This window comes from Eschrichtius robustus, chromosome 1 (assembly GCF_028021215.1).
Source record: "Eschrichtius robustus isolate mEscRob2 chromosome 1, mEscRob2.pri, whole genome shotgun sequence".
Lineage (NCBI taxonomy): Eukaryota > Metazoa > Chordata > Mammalia > Artiodactyla > Eschrichtiidae > Eschrichtius > Eschrichtius robustus.
Window position 1 is genome coordinate 95,797,988 of NC_090824.1, and position 19,068 is coordinate 95,817,055.

General features: G+C 39.6%; 1 protein-coding gene across 1 annotated transcript in view; it reads right to left on the bottom strand.

Moving 5' to 3' along the window:
• Positions 1–19,068, bottom strand: part of FBN1 (fibrillin 1) — a 252,869-nt gene that overhangs the window by 65,124 nt on the left and 168,677 nt on the right. The window contains exons 32-40 of the mRNA XM_068551179.1: positions 17,143–17,268; positions 9,247–9,369; positions 8,971–9,093; positions 7,394–7,519; positions 5,473–5,595; positions 3,598–3,720; positions 3,138–3,302; positions 907–975; positions 696–821 (exon numbers count right to left, since the gene is read on the bottom strand). Of these exons, the coding sequence (XP_068407280.1) occupies positions 696–821; positions 907–975; positions 3,138–3,302; positions 3,598–3,720; positions 5,473–5,595; positions 7,394–7,519; positions 8,971–9,093; positions 9,247–9,369; positions 17,143–17,268 (1,104 nt within the window). The remainder of the gene's footprint in view (positions 1–695; positions 822–906; positions 976–3,137; positions 3,303–3,597; positions 3,721–5,472; positions 5,596–7,393; positions 7,520–8,970; positions 9,094–9,246; positions 9,370–17,142; positions 17,269–19,068) is intronic.

Genomic DNA, 19,068 nt, shown 5'->3' on the forward strand with positions numbered 1-19,068 from the left:
ATGCTTGACTAATACTCAACAAGGTTGTCACTGCCGAGGTCACCTAATAAGCCTTTTGGAGAACCAGAGGAATATTTCCCCTCCAGGACACAGGGAGGTCTCTTCCCAAATCTGTTGTGTGACTCCTGTATATAGATGAAAACCATTTCCCCATGCTGGTCAATGGTCCACGTGCTCTGAAAGCTAACAGTGGTCGATAGTCTCCATCTTCCCAGTAACACAGGATGAACAGGAGTCATCACTTGCATCATAAAAGCAAAGGGGCTGCCTCCAAAGAGAAGCGCATTTAAATGCTTAGTACAAATGATAAGTGGTAAAGGACAAGAACCAGAGCCCATAACTGTCCAGAGTATAGAAGCCACTGAAACGAGACCTGTGCTACACCAATAAAAATGGCTTTTCTGAAGAGCATGGAAAACTCTGCAGGCATAAACAGGACTATGGCTCAAGATAACAAAACACCGTTTCTCTCAAAAAAAAAAAAGGGAGATTTAGGATGTATTGGACATGATATTCTGTCACTAACATGAGCGCAAGCTGCCACATGTGTGGCATCGTTTCCTGGCCATGTTTGCACTTAGACTATTGTGCTGTATTGCTAGAGTCTCAGTTTCCCTGGTGACTAACTGTATGCTGGTTTTTGAGGTCAGTTCTTAATATCTGAAAGAACCTGTCATCCTAAAAGGGCCATTTACCATCACACACTCGGGTGTCTTCATTCAGGTAGTAGCCCGTCGGACAGCGGCACTGGAAACTGCCAAAGGTGTTGATACATTTCCCGCCTTGGCACAGCCCTGGGAGCTCCTGGCACTCGTCGATATCTATCAAAATGACAACAGCAGCATTGTAAATAAACCCGAGGCAGTTCCAAAGGTGCACACTTTAAGATCAGCGAAACAGAATTACCTTCCAATATAACCGTGATAGGGTTGGGTCGAAAACCTTCTCCTCCAGGACACAGAATTTTGTACTCAGCTATGGAAACAAACAAACAAAAAAATCAGACTGAGTTCTTCTGAATCTAAAATTTCTAGAAATAGTATCCTCAAGAGAAAAACTGACATATCCATCTGAAAATATTCATTTTCAGGAATCTCTGGCAGTTACCCCGCTCACCTGAAGCAGGTTAACATCTTTGTATATACTTGTCCTTTCAAATGGCTTTTTCTATGTGTGCCAGATGTAAGGCTACTGTCCTCAGTCTCTGAACCTTCCGCCTACTCTCTGGTCTCATGTTCTCATGAACTATTTTATTCTCTATCTCCATTATTATGTCTTTTTAAAGATTTTTCTTTCCCTTTTAATTTTGTAACCATCTCCTCCATTTTTATGTTTTGTTCGGTCTTACTTCCTGAGAATCACAACTTCCCTTCATATTGTTAATCAGCTTGTCTCCAAAACCCTTTCCAAACAGAGCCCTAGGAAAAGCTGTTCTTTCTTGGTTCCCATCCCACTTCTCTCCTTAATGACTAGAGAGCTTTCGTGCCCCTCTGTTTCTACGGAGGGCAACACTAATTCCCCTGGTTTCCAAAACCAACTTTTTACAGTGTCCTTTGATTCCCTCCATTAATTCTGTCATCCAAGTATTTCACTCGAAAACATTTCTTTCAGTGCCGTGCACCCCCAGTGTGATCCGTAGAGGAACACCTGGATGAGAATGACCCGAATCTGCTGTATCATCCTGACAAGCGTCTGTAAGAATCAGTTCTTTCATAATGATCATGGTCTTTCCAAATCTGATAATCCCCCTCCTCGATTTCTGAAATTATATGTATACATGCATAAATGTATATATGTATGTATTGCAGTTCTAGCTCTGATCCAGTTTGAGGTGGGGTGGACCTCTATCGCTTGGTTAATCACTGTTACTCTGTAGAACCGACTCCCCCTGCACCCCACCTAACCATCTTGCTTTGATTCTTTCAACATCAGTGAAATTAACCGTCCTCCTCTTTTTTCTCTCCCCTTTCTGCAATCATCCACTCTTTTTAAGTTCCCTCTTTCATGTCACACCCTTCCTTCAAGCCCCAATTAAAACATGCACCAAGTTATCACCACACAGTGCCAATCACAACTGACTTCCCCTTCTGAATAAAGGAGAGAAGGAGGTGCCTGCCAAGCATCCATCCCTGTGCTGGGTGCTTTACATGAGTGACTTCATTTAATCCTATGAGGCATATTATGAATGAGGAAACAGGCTTGCCGACTCCAAAGTTACATGGGTGGCAAGTGACACAGTCCTAACTGGAACCAGGTGTGCTCTTTCTCCCACTCATGGCACTGAGTCTGCTCTTCTTTCTTGCCTTACTGAGGTCTACAATGAATTACAGCTCTTATGTTTAGGTCATATTTTGCTAGACTGTACACTCCTGGAAGGCAGGAACTACCCATTAGACGAGAATTAGCCATCCAATTATCCATAAATTATCACCTCTGCACACCCAAAGTACATCCTTTAGGTATTCAACAAATAATTTTAGAAAAAGTAAATAAGTGACCCTTCAGCAAGGAAAGAATCAATACCTATCCCAATATACCCTGTAAGCAGCAGCCACTGACCTTTGCCCCAGAAGCTACATCTGACTCTAAATCGTAATACAGCATCCACTTAGAAAAAAGGAAAGCCTTTTATGTTTTTAGAAGACATTATTTATGTCCTTAAAATCACACTCTAAAGCTTTCTTTCAAGTCATACCACAAGAATGGAATGATCTTCCATTTCATATTTGCTTAGTTAATTGCTTCTTTTTCACCCAGGGAAACTCCCGTCTGTCCTAGAGCTTCTAAGACTAGCCAATAGATGACAAGAGGAGAGATCAATGTGTCCTAATATGATATAAGTGACCTAGCCTGGAAAATCTTCTTTAAAATACTGCTATCTTCTTTTCACTCAGACAGAAATGAAATGTTGCCTGCCCTACTTGACTTTTTAGTGCAAGCCAACTGGGGACATGTTCTGACTTCCAAATTGGGAGTGGGATTCTTCAACAGGGCTGAAAGGACTGATCTCCCCTCCCTGATTAAAGAATAGAGACCAGTGGCAGCTCCCTCCCTCTGTGGCTTCTATTCTCTGGAGCTAGAAAGGAGAACTGGACTGAGCTGGAATGATAATAATAAATAGGAGGATGTCCACTTACATGTGTTCACAGCAGGGCACAGCTCACAAGGAGTACCCCAGGCTTTACCCAGAGAACAGCAGCAGGAAGCCTTGGAAACACCAACTCCAATTTCATTGCTACAGGCTGTATCTCCATTGTCTCCTCGAGGTCGAACATCCAAATAGCAATTTCCAGAGCGGGTATCTATTTACCATATACAAACAAAAAAGCGTCAGGCAAATTCTTTCTACGTAAGGGTTGAAAATTCAAACCCACTTCCAAAACTGTTTAATAACCATAATTTACTAAGAAACTAAAAAGTGCCCAAACACATATACTGGGAATTTACCTAGAGAAAAGGACCTGAAAGTATAAACCATATTTAGGAAATGTTTAAATTTTTATACGATTACTTTTTAAAAATTTGAGAATGCAACGTTCAATGTTGCTTTAAAAATAACAAACAGTACGTTTCTCTGAAAAGTTTTTAAGATCTTACCAACACAGCCAACTCGAGTTGGATTCAGCTCAAAATCGGGTGGACAGTCACAGGTATAGCTGCCTGGGGTGTTGACACAGTTCCCACTGATACACGTGGTTGGATCCAGACATTCATTAACGTCTAAAACCAAACAGCAACGGGCGGCGTTATCACCCAAGCCAACGCGGGGAAGGCATCACCATAAAACGGTAGCACCAAATCTAGGGCTCCCAACTAGAATTTTTAAGAGTTTCCAGTTGTAATTACCCCTAGAAATATAGTCTTCCACTTCTGAAATAAAACCCCTCAGGAAGGAAATATGTCATAGTCTTTGGTCTTTTTCCCCTGGAACACATTTAGCATTCAAATTTGTCATCAGGAGAAAATGTAACTTTGGAACTAGGAAAAATATTTCAGTGAAGGTAACTGAAAGCAAAACACTACTGTGACCTCGGTCAACCAAAACTTCAGACACAGGTTTTAAGAAAATATATTTAATATGTGCAGCTTGTTATTTTATCAAATGAGAGCAAGATGTCCCAGGGAACCGTCAGGAGCAGGAGACTTCTGCTGCCTCCCCCGCTGGGCGTGCTTGCCTCAGTGCAGCTGAGCGCAAGCACAAACGCACACACAAGGCCTAGCGTGTTTCTTCAGGCCTGCTAAGAGTCTCTTTCCCATCACTGATGCTGGGTTGAATATTTCCCTTTCAGTTTCTATTCCAAAAACATGTACAGAATTCCAGATATTTAAGACATGGGTTTTGGCAAATTCCACCCCTGTGCAATCCTTTTGTCTATTTTGAATACGTGTAAAATATTCAAGAACAGACACGCTGATTCAGAGAGAAGAGATTGGGAAATGAGGATGATACTTTCTGCTCCGGTCCTCCTGCTCAGCCCTGGTAACCCTCTTGGAGGTTCCATTGTGGTGAAATTCTTTTGCTCAAATCGCATGTGACCTTAGAGGGACAGGATAGACTAACAGAAATCAGGGTGGGTAGAATGATGCTGGTGGTGATTTGGAGAACTGAGGAGAAGGCATGGCAGTGGAGAGGTGACTTCCTGCTTGTGTGCTTAGAGGCCGGCTTGGTGTCATAATAGTTTTTTGAAAAACCAAGAGAAGTAGGTGTGCTTGGGCAAGAATACCTTAGTCCTGAGCAATTTCAGGGAGGTGGTGGAGGTGGTCATAACTGGAGAGCCACTGAGTCATGGCTTGTTTAGGCAGCTGGAATAATTAGGGTTTTCTTGAAATCCTGAGCCCATACAGAATGGAACTTATTTCCTTAGTATCCTTGAATCGAAGGGGACGCTAGGGTGGAGAACTGAAAATGGCTCTCAAAGTCTTAACTCAGTGCCGAAATCAACCAGTGAGGGTCTACAGAGTGCCCGCTATGGCTTTTCTAATTTTTTTTTTTTTTTAATGTTCCTGAAGAGTTCTTTGCTCTAGGAGAAAATGATCTACACACTAGAAATGAGTGGCTGACTTCTAGGTACCGCGTTCTCTGGTGACCACCAACAGGCCAGGGCTCAGAAGGAGTGGGTATCTCAGCAGAGAAGTTCAAGACAAAACCCATGATCCCAGGGCACATCCTTCAAAAGGAAACTCTCCAAAAATGTGCCCAAGTAGAAAAGGAACGGCAAGCCCCTCTGTAAGCATGAGCTTGATTCTAGGCTACTAATTCTGCACCTTCAACTCTCTTCAACTTTTTCCTCTGCATGCTCACATCTAATCAGTTCCAGGTCTGAAGAAATTTATTCTGTGATTCCTAATGCTTCTTCATCCCTGCTTTTCTTCTGTGACTCTGCAGATATCCCTGTGCGATCCTGCAAGGCCCCAACAGTTGGGTCCCCTGGGACGCCTGGGAACAGATTTCCATGCAAACGGATGCCTTACCTGTGCAGTTCCCCCCGCTTCTGTCCAGTTCGTAGCCGATCTCACACTCACAGCGGAACAGGCCAGGGAGGTTGTGGCAGGTTCCAAAAACACAGATGTTCGGAAGAGAGCACTCGTCAATATCTTGGGAAAGGAGGAAAAGGGGGAGAAATTAAATTATTTTTTTGCTAAAGAAACTGCCTAATGTAATTAGGCAAACGATGTTATTATTAAGAAAATGAAGACTATCTGACATCGACCTAGGTCCTTCTCCTATAGACTTTCAGATGATCTGTCATCTGTAAGGAAGTCTCCTAGGTGAGAACTTCCCTTTTCTCAGCCCCTATTACATGCCAAGCAGTGGACTAAGCATTTTATGTATATGTATCTCATTATGGTGTTCTACATAGCTCCACATCGCTTTTGTGAAGTAAGAGCCAAACAAGCCAACTTAGACTAAATTCTTTGGTTGTTCTTACCTACACGTTCACTGTTTTTGTTGTGAGTTAAAATTTTAAGAACCACAAAGGCTTTGTGGTAACTTTTATCATCAGTTTTTATAGTCCTCTGTGTTCCTAGTACCATGGTGCGTGTTTGCAGTTGTTGATGGAGATCTAAAAACTGCGGAGGCTTTTTCCAGGCCTCTGTCCCTGCCTCAGGTTAACATGCTGCTTGTGTAATTGGCACGCAGGCACATCTGCAGCCTTGAGACTGGCTTTTAATAGCCATGAACACTCTGCCAGTGATGATTTATATTAAGAACAAACAAACAAACAAAACATTCCCTTATAGCATTAAGGGAAGCAAAACTTTCACTGTGCCTATTTCTGCTCCCAGAGGTGGCACAGTACCTGTTTTCCTTGGATGTTCACAGTCACAGAAGTAAACAAGGCATTAGGCACATGATCAACAGCATAATTAGTTTCTTGCCTCAGAGGAATTTTATATCAAACTCTGCCTATTTCATATAAACTGTATAAAGAACATCCAATGGTTCCATAACAAAGAAAAGTATTTACATAGAACTATATGAGGGAATTAGTATACATGTCACAGCTGAAGACTGACTCTGAGTTAATGTCCTAGTAACAAGCAACAACGATTAGTTAAGACATTAATCAGGGTCTTGTTTAAACCTCTACTGTCGATCGTTACCATGTGTTTATTTCTACTGAAATTTTTTCAGTTCACTGTGGTCACTAATTCTTCTCAATGAGGGATAATGTGCTTAAATTTGACAAGTGTGGGTAAAGAGGAGAATCTTGTGTTTCTTAGTGGGATCCATCCTCAGCCAACAGGCTCTCAGGACTCTTCCTGTCTGACCAACACTTCTCAGGAAGATGGAGCCTTACACTGAGAGACATCTTGACATAGGGTATCATCCCTAGGGGTTCCTTACTGAGTGGATTTGCGAAAGACTGTTCCACGTCCATATGTGTTAGATATTTGGAGACCGTGTGAGACATAGCCAGGACATTGTTCTACCTACGGACAAGACTATCCACTCTGCTGTTATTTTAAAGCCTTTATTTCTAGAAACAAAACCATAGCAGAGATTAAAAACTGTGTCTCCATATTTGGAAAGAATCCTTCCCTATCAGGGCACCAGCACTTTGAGCTCTCTCCACCAGCAATGGGGACGCATATGTTGCACTGAGTTGGTTACCCCCATTCTCCTACGACTAATGGATGTACTCTTGCAAATCATCTGGCCAGGGCTGGATGTGCAGCTTATGGCCAAAGAGCTGAGATTTTCTCTGCACAAAGAGGAATGGTCCAGCTGGAGACCCGATCTGTCCACAAACTGAACTGACCAGGTTAGATGGGAAGCCAAAACACAACTTGGTGTAAAAAACAAACAAATGAAAGGCATCAGGAATGTTTCAATAACCTGATCTCATCAGGCCCTGCAAGGCCCCCCGGCAGCTTGCCCATCACTTACCTTCACAGGCTTTCCCGTCAGCACTGGGCACAAAGCCCATGTCACATTCACAGCGATATCCTCCCGGGGCGTTTAGGCACTGGCCATTGCCACACAGATTCAGGTTCTCAGAGCACTCATCAAGATCTACAGCCAGAAAGAAACACAAGTTACTCTTCCTTAGTTAGGAGTTTTCTGATTCCTCAGGTCCAGCAACTTTTATAATTGTCAGCTTCCTGAGGGTAGCGCTATTTCATCATAATTTCTACTTGACACATTAAACTCAATTTTCCCTTTTGAATACTAATATTGACTATATAGTAAACATGGGGTTCAGATACAGAATCCTGAATGCTAAATTATCTCTAATGGGTAATGAGTCAAACAGATCATTCACACTAAGACTTCTGCAAGCAGGATCATCAACATGAGGACACATCCATGACAGGAAATAACACGTCATGGTTTGTGCCTGATTCTCAAGCTTCAGGCTCTGCTCAGATGGGCAGCAAAAGACCTAGAATAGCAACTACAGAGGAGACCAAAGATTCCTGCTTAATCTCTTCTGAGTTTTGCTACTAATCACAGGTGTTAAATATCAGACACATGAACCATACATGCCTGGTACCTGAAACTTGGAATATTTTCTAAAAAGCAATGGGAAGTTTATGATGACAAAACTTCACTGGGTTAAGCAAAAACAATTTCAAGTATGATAAAACTTTTAGTGAGCTAAAACAAAATCCAGGTAAATCACTTACTGGCCCTCAGCCCCTTTTATGTTTAAATGACTTCTTGTAAGTCATTTAAGGATTAACTGACGCTTCAGGTCCTATGAGCTTCTATGCCACCTAACGGCCAATGAAAAATGTACTTCAATATCTTATTTAATACCAATGCCCTGCCTTAAAACGTGCTGTCTGTATTATACATGGTCATGATAAGTGTATATATCATTTCTTTATAATCATGTTTCTAATCATACATATTTAAATATATGTAATAGTTCACATTAATTCTATGACTACTCATTAGCACTGAGAAGAAAATGTCATTAATATACTGTAAAACTGGAAGTGAATGAATTCCTTTCAAAGCAGTTATGAAACTCTTACTTATACTTATATGTGGAATGATAACAACGATGGCAAGTGGAAGAAAAATATATGCTGTTGATCTGATCCAGAATGTCTAATTTCTTTTCCTCACATAGGTTCCTACAGCAAGTTCACACTTGGTTTTAATATGGAAAACAAGTCAGCAGTGAGAAACAGGCACAAAAATATAAAGGCTAAGGGTGACGAAAGGAAGTGTGATTTATTTTAAACTCATGACATCATTACATACAGTGACACATATATCAACTATATAACTATATATACATCTATGTAAATATATATTTAGTTTCTGAGGTCTCCCTAATTGAGTCGGCTACAGATTCCCATTCCACAGGAATGTCGTTTCAAATAACCAATATTTTCTGTTCCAAGTTGTCTGTAACTGACCCAGCCTTCAGAAAAGAACTGATGGTTTGAAAGACGTCGAGCACCTTGCTTTTCTGACTGCCGTTTACACAGCTGTTTCCAACACGAGCCTACCTGTACAAGTGAAGCCATCGCCTGTGTATCCTTCCTTGCAGAGGCAGCGGTAAGAGCCCATGGTATTCTTGCAGTCTGCATGTTGGCTGCACATGTGGGTTCCATTGGAGCATTCGTCCAGATCTTAAGGAAAGAGGTCACACATCATTATGAACAGAAAATGTGACATTTAAAATCAGTAAAACACAAATTAAAGTTTTCTTTACAGAACTGATATGTTCATATTTATAATCCATGCAGTTCATGAGAAGCAGTTTCTGTTATTTTCCAACCCACCAGTACACTTAATGCCATCTCCAATCCACCCGGGGCTGCAGCTACATTTGAAGCTTCCTGCCGTGTTGGTACATACAGCATGTCTGTCGCAGTTGTGTGCTCCAATTTCACATTCATTGATGTCTGGAAAAAATAACCAGTGGTTTAAAAAAAGTTTAGCAAAGATGCCTTTTGGGTCTTTTAAATAACTTAGCAATATTCAAAAGGTGACTTGCTTTCACATTTCTCACAGTATAACATAGATTGGTTTAGCATCCACATGTATATGCTACATAAATTGAACAGATTTAAATTTCAATTTACTAAGAACAACATAATGCTACTTGCTGTTGTTAACTCTAATTATTTTCCATTATTTTAAGGTAAGTGTCCAGCCACTGCAAAACAAAATGAACCTCCTTCCACTGGAAGATCTTAAAAAGTGAGTTGCCTAACATTCTATCCTATTAATGCTCATGGTCATTTGTTTCTATTCCCAATATTTTTATTAAATCAACAATAGAGAAATGATGCACATTGCTTTCATATCTCATATAGACAAAGGAATACAATGTTGTTGGCATGTTAGGAAGCTTTTTCAATCATATTCTATACACTAAATATATTTTATTCTTAAATGTAAAACACCGTATTATTTAATCACGCTTTATTTCTATAAAAGTTTTACTTTAGGTATTGCTAATTCAAGCATTTGCAGAGAATATTCCTTAAGGCAGTGTGTGAACTATCTTTTCTCTAGCTAGCACTTTGGGACCCAAGTCTTCTTGCATATTTCCTGTAAAACTCAAGTCAATTCAAGAGAGATTTTTCAGTAAAGGGAGAACCAGATTAGGGCCACATTGCTAAAAGACTTCAAATTCTCAAAAATTCTCCATTCTTCAAAATTCCATTTCCAAATTTAGCCAAGATAGACTCTATAATATAAAAGCATTATAGAAGAGAATATATGTAGAGAACAAATGTATGGATACCAAGGGGGAAAGGGGCGGGGTTGGAGGAATTGGGAGATTGGGATTGACATATATACACTACTAATACTATGTATAAAATAGGTACCTGAGGGGAACATACTGTATAGCACAGGGAACTCTACTTAATGCACTGTGGTGTCCTAAATGGGAGGGAAATCCAAAAGGGAGGGGATATATGTATATGTACGGCTGATTCATTTTGCTGTGCAGTAGAAGCTAACACAACACTGTGAAGCAACTAGACTCCAATAAAATTTAATAAAACAAAAAAGAAGAGACTATAAATTATAAAGTAAAATATGTTTTGTTTCCTGTGATATTGTGATTTATAACAAGAAGTGTATATTTGGTCTTTGTCCTGTTTCTGGCACAGAACTCCTAAAACCCTTGGAATTTCCTAAGTGCTAAGAGTGAAAAAGGTGTCTTTTGTTATGTTAATGAGGTGACGGACATTTGGAAAGCACTTAAGGATGGGGGCTGGTTGCCAAGAGAACCAAAGGCATGATTAGAGAGGTGGAATTTTCAGTCCCATCCCCCACCTCTAGGGAGAGGAGAGGGGCTGTAGGTTGAATCAGTCACCAAAGGTCAGTGATTTAATCAATCGTGCCTCTGTCATAAAGCCTCTAGAAAAACCCCAAAAGATAGGGTTTGGACAGCTTCCAGGTTGGTGAACAGTGAGGACCTGGGGAGAGTGGCTTGCTCAGAGATGGGATGGAAGCTCTGTGCCATCTCCCCATACCTCGCCCCATGTACCTCTTCCATCTGGCTGTTCTGAGTTATACTCTTTTATAGTAAACTGATACACCTAACGAGTAAACTGGTTTCTTGAGTTCTGTGAACCACTCTAGCAAATTAATCAAATTCAAGGAGGTGGTGGGAACCTTTGATTTATAGCCAACTGGTCAGAAGCACTCATAACAGACAACCTAGACTTGCGGCTGGCACCTGAAGTGTGGACAATTTTATGGGACTGAGTCCTTAACCTGTGGAATCTGACACTATCTCCAGGTAGATGGTTGTCAGAATTGAGTTGAACTGTAAGACAGGGAGTTGGTGATCATTATTGGAATTGGTACCAGAATCTTATTTCCCGAAATTGATCTATTTCATAATGAAAGACAGGCACTTAGCCTCCTAACCAACTTTTTCATTAACTAAGAACAAGAACTCCTAAGTATGGATACAATGATTCCGTATGGAAACCAATGTCTAACATAAAGCTTAGGTTAAGAAGGTAAATCTTGGCATATGAAATGTTGCAAGAATTTTCAGTGATCACTTGAATAGCGACATGAAAAATAAACTGGGCAAGCAACTTAGGTTTACCCTTTTGTTTACTTAAGAAGCCCAATTAAATGATTTGAAAGTGTTTGGAAACATGCTGTTTGCCAAATGTTCCATCTGAAGTTCTGAAATGGTCCTGAGATCTTTGGCTTTGTTATAACTTCTAGAGCAAACACAAAATAAAATAATGTTATTTTTCCTACAAGAATATTTTGCAATATCACTAGTAAGTATAAAATGAAAACACGCCTAGAAGAATGTTCTAACAGTTGCAACGTATTGTGTAGGTGAATCTTAATGTAACCTTGGCAGCCACATGAACCTACTGAGTTATTAAGGCAGGTCAAGGGAAGCACATGCCAGGCAGCTTTAAACTTGTGACTGGGAGCTTTAATCAACTGACTAATTGAGCACGGCACATTCCAAGGAAATGAGGAGGAAGCCCAGCCCAGGGATAACAGTGGTAAATAGGCAGGGAATTCAAGAAAGGAAGCCTGACCTAAGGGCTCCCAGGCAGGGCCACGGACACTTCTTTCTTCCTCAGATAATCACTCCCTTCAGAGTTAATGATGCAAAGCACCACTCTTGCAGTGTGCTGCCATAATGTCCCTGCTTTATTTGTCCTGATCTCTGAGTTAGGTAGAAACAATGACTTTCGATTGCCTAAGTGTTGAAACCTCCAGATGTTAAAGAATCAAGGAATTTTCTAAGTGCAAAGACCTTAGAATTTGACTTTCTTAATCTTCAGTTTCTCAGAGAAGGAAACAGAGGTCCCCAAAGGCATGGGAACTTGTCACGGCCCCAAGGTCAGTGAGGGGCAGAGCCAGCACACCTGGAACTCAGTTTCCCATCCACTGTTTGGTGCTCTTTGTCTTGAGCCACAGCTGCCTAATCAAGCTGATTTCTTTAGTCACATCAGGACTAAGTCCTGATTAAAGGTCTAAGTCCTGATTAAAGGTCTGCTTTCGAAATCTTGGCGGTATTAACAGACTTATAGAAATATTCACTAATCTTTTCTACTAAGTACAATTTTCAGAGATGATCATAGCCTGTCAATCTAGTAATCCTGTTATCTTTTTCTTTTCAATTTTCTAATGTCCAAAGATACTCTTATTTTCATGTGGGTTTTTTACCTTCCATATTTAATCTTGCAATTAAGAAAATAACTATTGTTTTTTAAAAGGAGAGTCTCCCTCCTTTTTGTTATCATGAATAATATATGAACATAAATTTCTAATTCAAGAAAATATTTGCAGTTTTACCACAACGTTTTCAGGGTGAAAATACATTTTATTTGCAAGAGGCCGTGTATCATGGGCTTTGGCATAGGAGGGACGAGTAACTCAGGTGCCCATACTCAATTTTCCATTTTGTGAATCTTTGTATAAGTCATTATCTCAATGGCTTACACTACCGGTATGTCACAAGTGAATTAGAAAGACTTGGTCATAATGTCTAAAGGCATCTCTGAATAAAAGGTTTCTTCACGTGTGTGTGTGTGTGTGTACACACCAACCATTATTCATTAATTGTTTCCACGGCAGACATGGGCCTAAGACTGTACTTCGTTATAAAAGCAGACAGAAGGGGAAACTGAGCCATAAGGGAAACAACCAAACAAAAACACCATATTCAAACACTCCACTCTTCAATAATGTGAGGGAAACATAGCACACGCTTGCCAAGAACATCTCTTTCTGTACAAATGTTCTCTTTCCCCCACAAGTTTGCTCCAGACAGAAAATTCCTTTTTAAGATTAAGCACACGCCAAGAAAAGCAAAGAAATTCAAATTTAGGGCTGACACTGCAACCTCCTTCACCCCACCAGAGCTCCCTCACAGAGACTCAAAGGTCCTACTTGCATGGCTCTCATGAAGGGCAAGGGTGTGGTCTGAGCAGACCCCATGCACAGGTTCTGGGTGTGTTCCACTTGAATCTGACACTCGAGAAAGAGACTGTGCTCTGAGCTGCTCTGGCTTTCTCTGACAGTCATGGCGGGAGAGGCTGTGTCACCCACACAAACGCCTGCCTTCCTGCCATCTGGGCATCAGTCACGAGAACCCTAGTCCAGCAGGGCTGGCACACTGTGGAATCTCCTTGGTGAGTCGTTGGGGAAGAGGGCGTTAGGGTGAATGGAGAGGCCAAACGTGAAGGCTACTTGGATTTTTCAGTTTGGACCCAAATTTGAGCCACGACTATTTAACTGAACACCCACAGAGTTTTCACAGGCTGACAGCCAGTGGAGGACAATTAGCAGTGATAAGGAGCTGGAAGGAAATGAGGGCAAATTTTCACTGAGTGCTGGTGGTTTTGAAGTACGTGATTCTCTTTCATGGACTATACCCATAGCAACACGTCTCGTATGAAAAGCTGAACGATTGAGAAATGGAGTTGCCCAGCAATCCTGCTATTTTAACTGAAAACAATCCTGATTTTAATTGTATGCCTTACTCACTGACCGAGTGAGCAAGCATGTGATGGTAGGTACATTCTTACAGATTACCATGAGAAAGCCAGGACGCACCAAGGATGGCACCTGGCAGCAACCTAGTTTTTCTTCCTTCAATCTGTTGTCTGACTACAATTATGTAGAATGGGCATCAGAAGCCTTGTATGTGTGGGCCACAGAAAAACTGTAATCCAGCCCCCTTAAGCCAAGGATAGAAGAGATGTGTTCTAGGTTACAGGAAAATGTCCATTCTCCCTTCATTAAACTGAACGTTCCCCTCAGCCATATCCACGATGTGAACAAAGCTTAAGGAGAAAAAAGAAACACTTAACATCTGTGTGGGCTGGGAATGTAAGTCAGTGGGTGGATTCCGAACACTGCTAAAGTGATTGGGGGAAAAAAAAACATGTTTATTTGTTAAAATGGAAACAATCAGTAATGACAAGGGAGCTGAAATATTTAGACAAAGCTGTAATGGAACCCAGAGGACATTTTTTAAGTTCTCGTGAAACAAAGTTCCTCCCTATGAAATAGCATACATATTTTTATAATTCCTTTACAAGGTACTCATTAAAATATATGTGTACATACGATATGTATGTATACATATTATATATGTACGGAAATAGAAGTAGATATATTTCTCTTGTCTGTCATCAAAACATATTTCCAGGTCTGTTCTTCACTGTTATTTGTTGTGAGGCTTGCTTACCCCATTAAGCAAGATACATATCTCTATTTACATTAGTTGCCTGGGACATAATAAACACTTGTCTTTAACATACTATCACCAAGGTAACCTGATGGTGTTCTAAGTTGTGAGTGACACACATTTTAAACTAAAAGCAGGCTAAAAGAGCCCTAGTTACATGGGATTCAAAGAAATATTTTGGCTCAGATTTTTTAAAACTTGTTTTTGAGTATACCAAACTTGCTGCCAATTCCTGTTTGTGTAAGTCATTTCCAATCAAATGTGATACCCTTGGTTGTTAATAGCAGGATTTACACAGACCCTCTTTTTCTTCCTGCTCTAATACACCCTCTCCTTCCATACTTCACTGCAGGGCTGCTCTTACCCAAAGGGAACACTTGCATAGCTGTGGAGCACCCTGGTGATTTCTTCAAGCTCATGAACCAGTAAAAGAACTAGGAATAAAATCCAGAGGTCTCCTCCTTTACATGAGGATATCACATACCATGCTGCTATGATATCAGAAGGGCCATGGAATTCAATGCTTTTCCCTACAGTACTAGCTGAATTTTATGCAATTGAAAAATCATTTTAGGCTATAATTTAAAAGTGGGAAGGGGGATGTTGCCCCTTGGGGAAAGATACAGAATATTTCTTGGACTTCAAATCCATGTTTCTGTTCATGTAATTTACTAAAAGCCTGCTGTTCTTAATGTAAAACTGGTGTCATCTCATCTAATGTGGAGTACACAGCTCTCGTCACTCAATTATGAAAAACAAGCCTTTTAATACACAGAGTAAGATCTTCCTTCTCTAAACTGATTTCAAGCATATCAGTAAATAGAAGTACAGAATTTTGCTAGACCAGAAGTTATGTTTTTAATTAAAATGGCTTCTAGACACTGTGTCTATGTGTCTCATTTTATAAGGACAACAATAGCTACTATTTACTGACCAGCTACTGTATGCCAAGCACTGTGCCAAGGGCATTACATGCATTACACCTCATGTACCTAAACTGATATTAATGTTGCATGAAAATTTAAGCTTTCTTCATGATAAGAGGCCTAAAACAGTCAGCCTCTGCACATGCCTCTGTTAGCGGGAATTTGGAGCATGAAATTCTAGAGATCTTTTTCTTATAGGGAATGAAGACTGTCCCATTAGATTAACTTCTCCCTTCATAAGAATCACGGTTCTCTGGGTTGACTTGCAGTGAGTTCAACCTTGCCAAACAATGGTATTAGCCTCTATTAGGTAAAATGCAATATAGAACTGTCCTACTTTCCCCTGCATTACTACCAGACCAACACCCCTTACCCTAAGTCCTATATTTTTAATGAAAGCTAAAAATAAATCTTGAACCACAGATACGCTGATATAAGCATCATTTGTACCCCAGAGACCACATGAGGACTAGAGATTTTAAACTCTGTGCCATTTATCAGAATGGACCCCTAGACATGCTTCATGTGAAGACTAATACAGTGAGCATGAAAGCATTCTAGCTACATGCTTCTTTTTAATAATTTGGCTAGAATCTGTCATTTTTGAACTAATAGTAATTTATTGGTGATGTCTGTATATCTCTATTTGAAACTTTGCATAACTGAACAGTTTAAAGTGATCATGCATATATTGGGAACTTTCTTGAAAAACGTTGATATAATTAAGAAAAGGACCTGTACCTGTACCACACTGCCAATCTGCAAATATTTTAACGTTTGTTTTAAGTCACGATGGCTTGCCAAACTGGCTTTTGAAATTAAAGTCTATTATTTGTAAAGAAATGATGCAGTTACCTAATTCAAGCCCACCAGGGTCTCCATTATGTTTTAAATTATGTTAGATGCCATAATCTGTTTTATTACTATAGGGAACTACAGTAAAACTTTATTGTTCCATGTACTAAGTATCACTGCTAATTAGGGCTAAAGCAACTTAATTGAACAAAAGCACATTAATTTAAGAAACTAGAAGACTGATGAGACTTGATGAAATATATGAATTGTAGGATGTGTTGGGTTTATTTTTTTTTTTCCACATCTTTATTGGAGTATAATTGCTTTACAATAGGATGTGTTTCTTTAAAAAGTCATTTCACTTATAAAACCTTAAATGAAAGGGTTGGCAATGGAGGCTATCGGGAAAGGTCTGCTTTAATAAAGGGATATGTTTGGTAGTTAGCACGTTAACTACTTTGATATAAAAATGTTATTTTAACCTCATAAAATGTTGATGTTTATAGTGTTATTTATGGTGGTAATTTATCTCATGTGCCTTTTTTTCACAGGTGAAGGGAAAAAAACCTCACCTTAGATCCAATCTAAAGTATGACAAATTTCAAAGAAGTGCAGGCTAAGTTAATGAAAAAATACTATACAAAATGCTTTATAATGCAATTAAAATATTAATAGTTTTAAAACTTATGTTAATCTATAATTATGGTAGCAATCTCTTAACCACTTACGGTTTTATTGTTCAATTTGAGAAAACATACCTGTACAGCCAGTTTTTCCTTTCTTGCCTGAATATCCCATATCACAGTGGCAGATAAATGAGCCTTTAGTGTTTTCACAGGTTCCACTTAGGCAGATATTTGGATTCAGATCACATTCATTGACATCTGTAAAACACAGATATTATTAATACATATAACCATTTGTTTGATATCACTGAAAATTTTCCCCTGAGATAAAGCAACTATGACAAACAAATAGAAAAGATGAAATGTTTTCACTCAAAAAAAAAGTATATTTATGTAGCCCAATTCACATTTGCTTTCTACGTTGAAGGCTAACCCTGAAGACCTGCTTTTTATCTGGGCCACAAGCAGGAGGTCAAGTAATCAAATAAACTGACTGACTCGAGGTTGGGGATAGAGCCTGTTTATGTGACAGTCTAGAAAACTTTTTAAAACAGCCTATTCCGTTGCAAGATGAAAATTTTAATTCAGACTGCATGATACCAACATTTTAGTTCCATATCTTGAAAGAAAAGATAGATAAACTAGTAGTCTTAGTGCAGATAGTTACAAACTTCACTTCTTTCCCAAATTAAAAATTATCTTTTTTTATGACATTCACTTTAATTTCTAGGACTTCACAAATATTCGGTAAGCATTTTTTGAAAGACACAAATGTGATGTGATTTTTAAAATTTCAATTCTAGACTCTTGCTTCTGGCCAAGATGGAGTAATAGGAACCAAATTTACCTTCTCACCTAAAATAACAACAACAAGAAAGGACAATATAGGCAACAAAAACAATGATCCCTGAGAGAAAAAACAAACTAGGTGGGTTCTACAAATGCCCCAGATTACTGTGTAGGGAGAGTTTTAAGGCAATGGCATAGGGATGGGGGATGACAGATGGAACCAGGAAATGTCCATGAGTTGAAGAGGTGAGGGGGAAGGCCAAGGTAGCTAGAGTTCATAGGGCTGAGTAAAGGACAGAAAAGAGATGTACAGAGAGAGAGAAGGAGAGGGAACTCCAGAGATCTGCAGAGGGTCCCAGTCAAGCACCCAGATGAGTAGTGATCAGTACAATCATGTAAGGAAACTCTCGAATCTGGAGGAAGCACCATCCAAAAGAATTAGGGGGAACAATCATCAGAGTTCCCAGAAGGCATAGAATTGTGCCTTCTCCTACCAGCCAGACTGGAAAACCTTGTAATTCACAGGGAAGTGAGTAGAGTATCCAGAAGGATCTTGCCTCAGCAATAGAGAAAATTAGCCCTACCCTAACTGCTGCTTCAAAGCTTCAAAGCAAGACTTTGAGAGAACCGATCTGCTTCCAAATAACTTAACTATGTTCCAAAATAAAGCTTAGGAATACAAAAATATTCAGAACCTAGTAAGGCAAAATTTATAATGTCTGGCATCCAAGCAAAAATTACCAGGCATTCAATGATGGAGGAAAATATGGCCCATAATGAAGAGGAAAGTCAAGTTATTGAAATGATCCAGAATTGGCACAGGTGATAGAATTAGTAGACAAGGACATTAAAACAGTTATTATAACTGTATTCCTGTATTTAAAAAGCTAGAGAAATGATTGGACATATTAAGCAGAGACACAGAAGATATAAAGAAAAAGACCCAAATCAAACTTTTAGAGGTGAAAACTGCAATGTCTGAGATTAAAAATATACTAAATGGGATTAAAGGCAGATTAGATATTACATTAAAAAGTCTGACAGATTCGAAGACAGCAATAGAAACTCTCCAAAACAATCCATTCTAGAATTTATTGCATTCTTGTCAGAAATAAATTTTGCTTGCCTTAAGCAAACAATTTAAAAGCCTAAACTCTAATCACAGCAAAAGGAGGGTTAAGTGGACAGAAATAATGCATAGACATAAAAGAAATGTCTTTTGGTCACTGGAGTTGACCAATGGTTAGCTCAGTCCATACAACATATCTG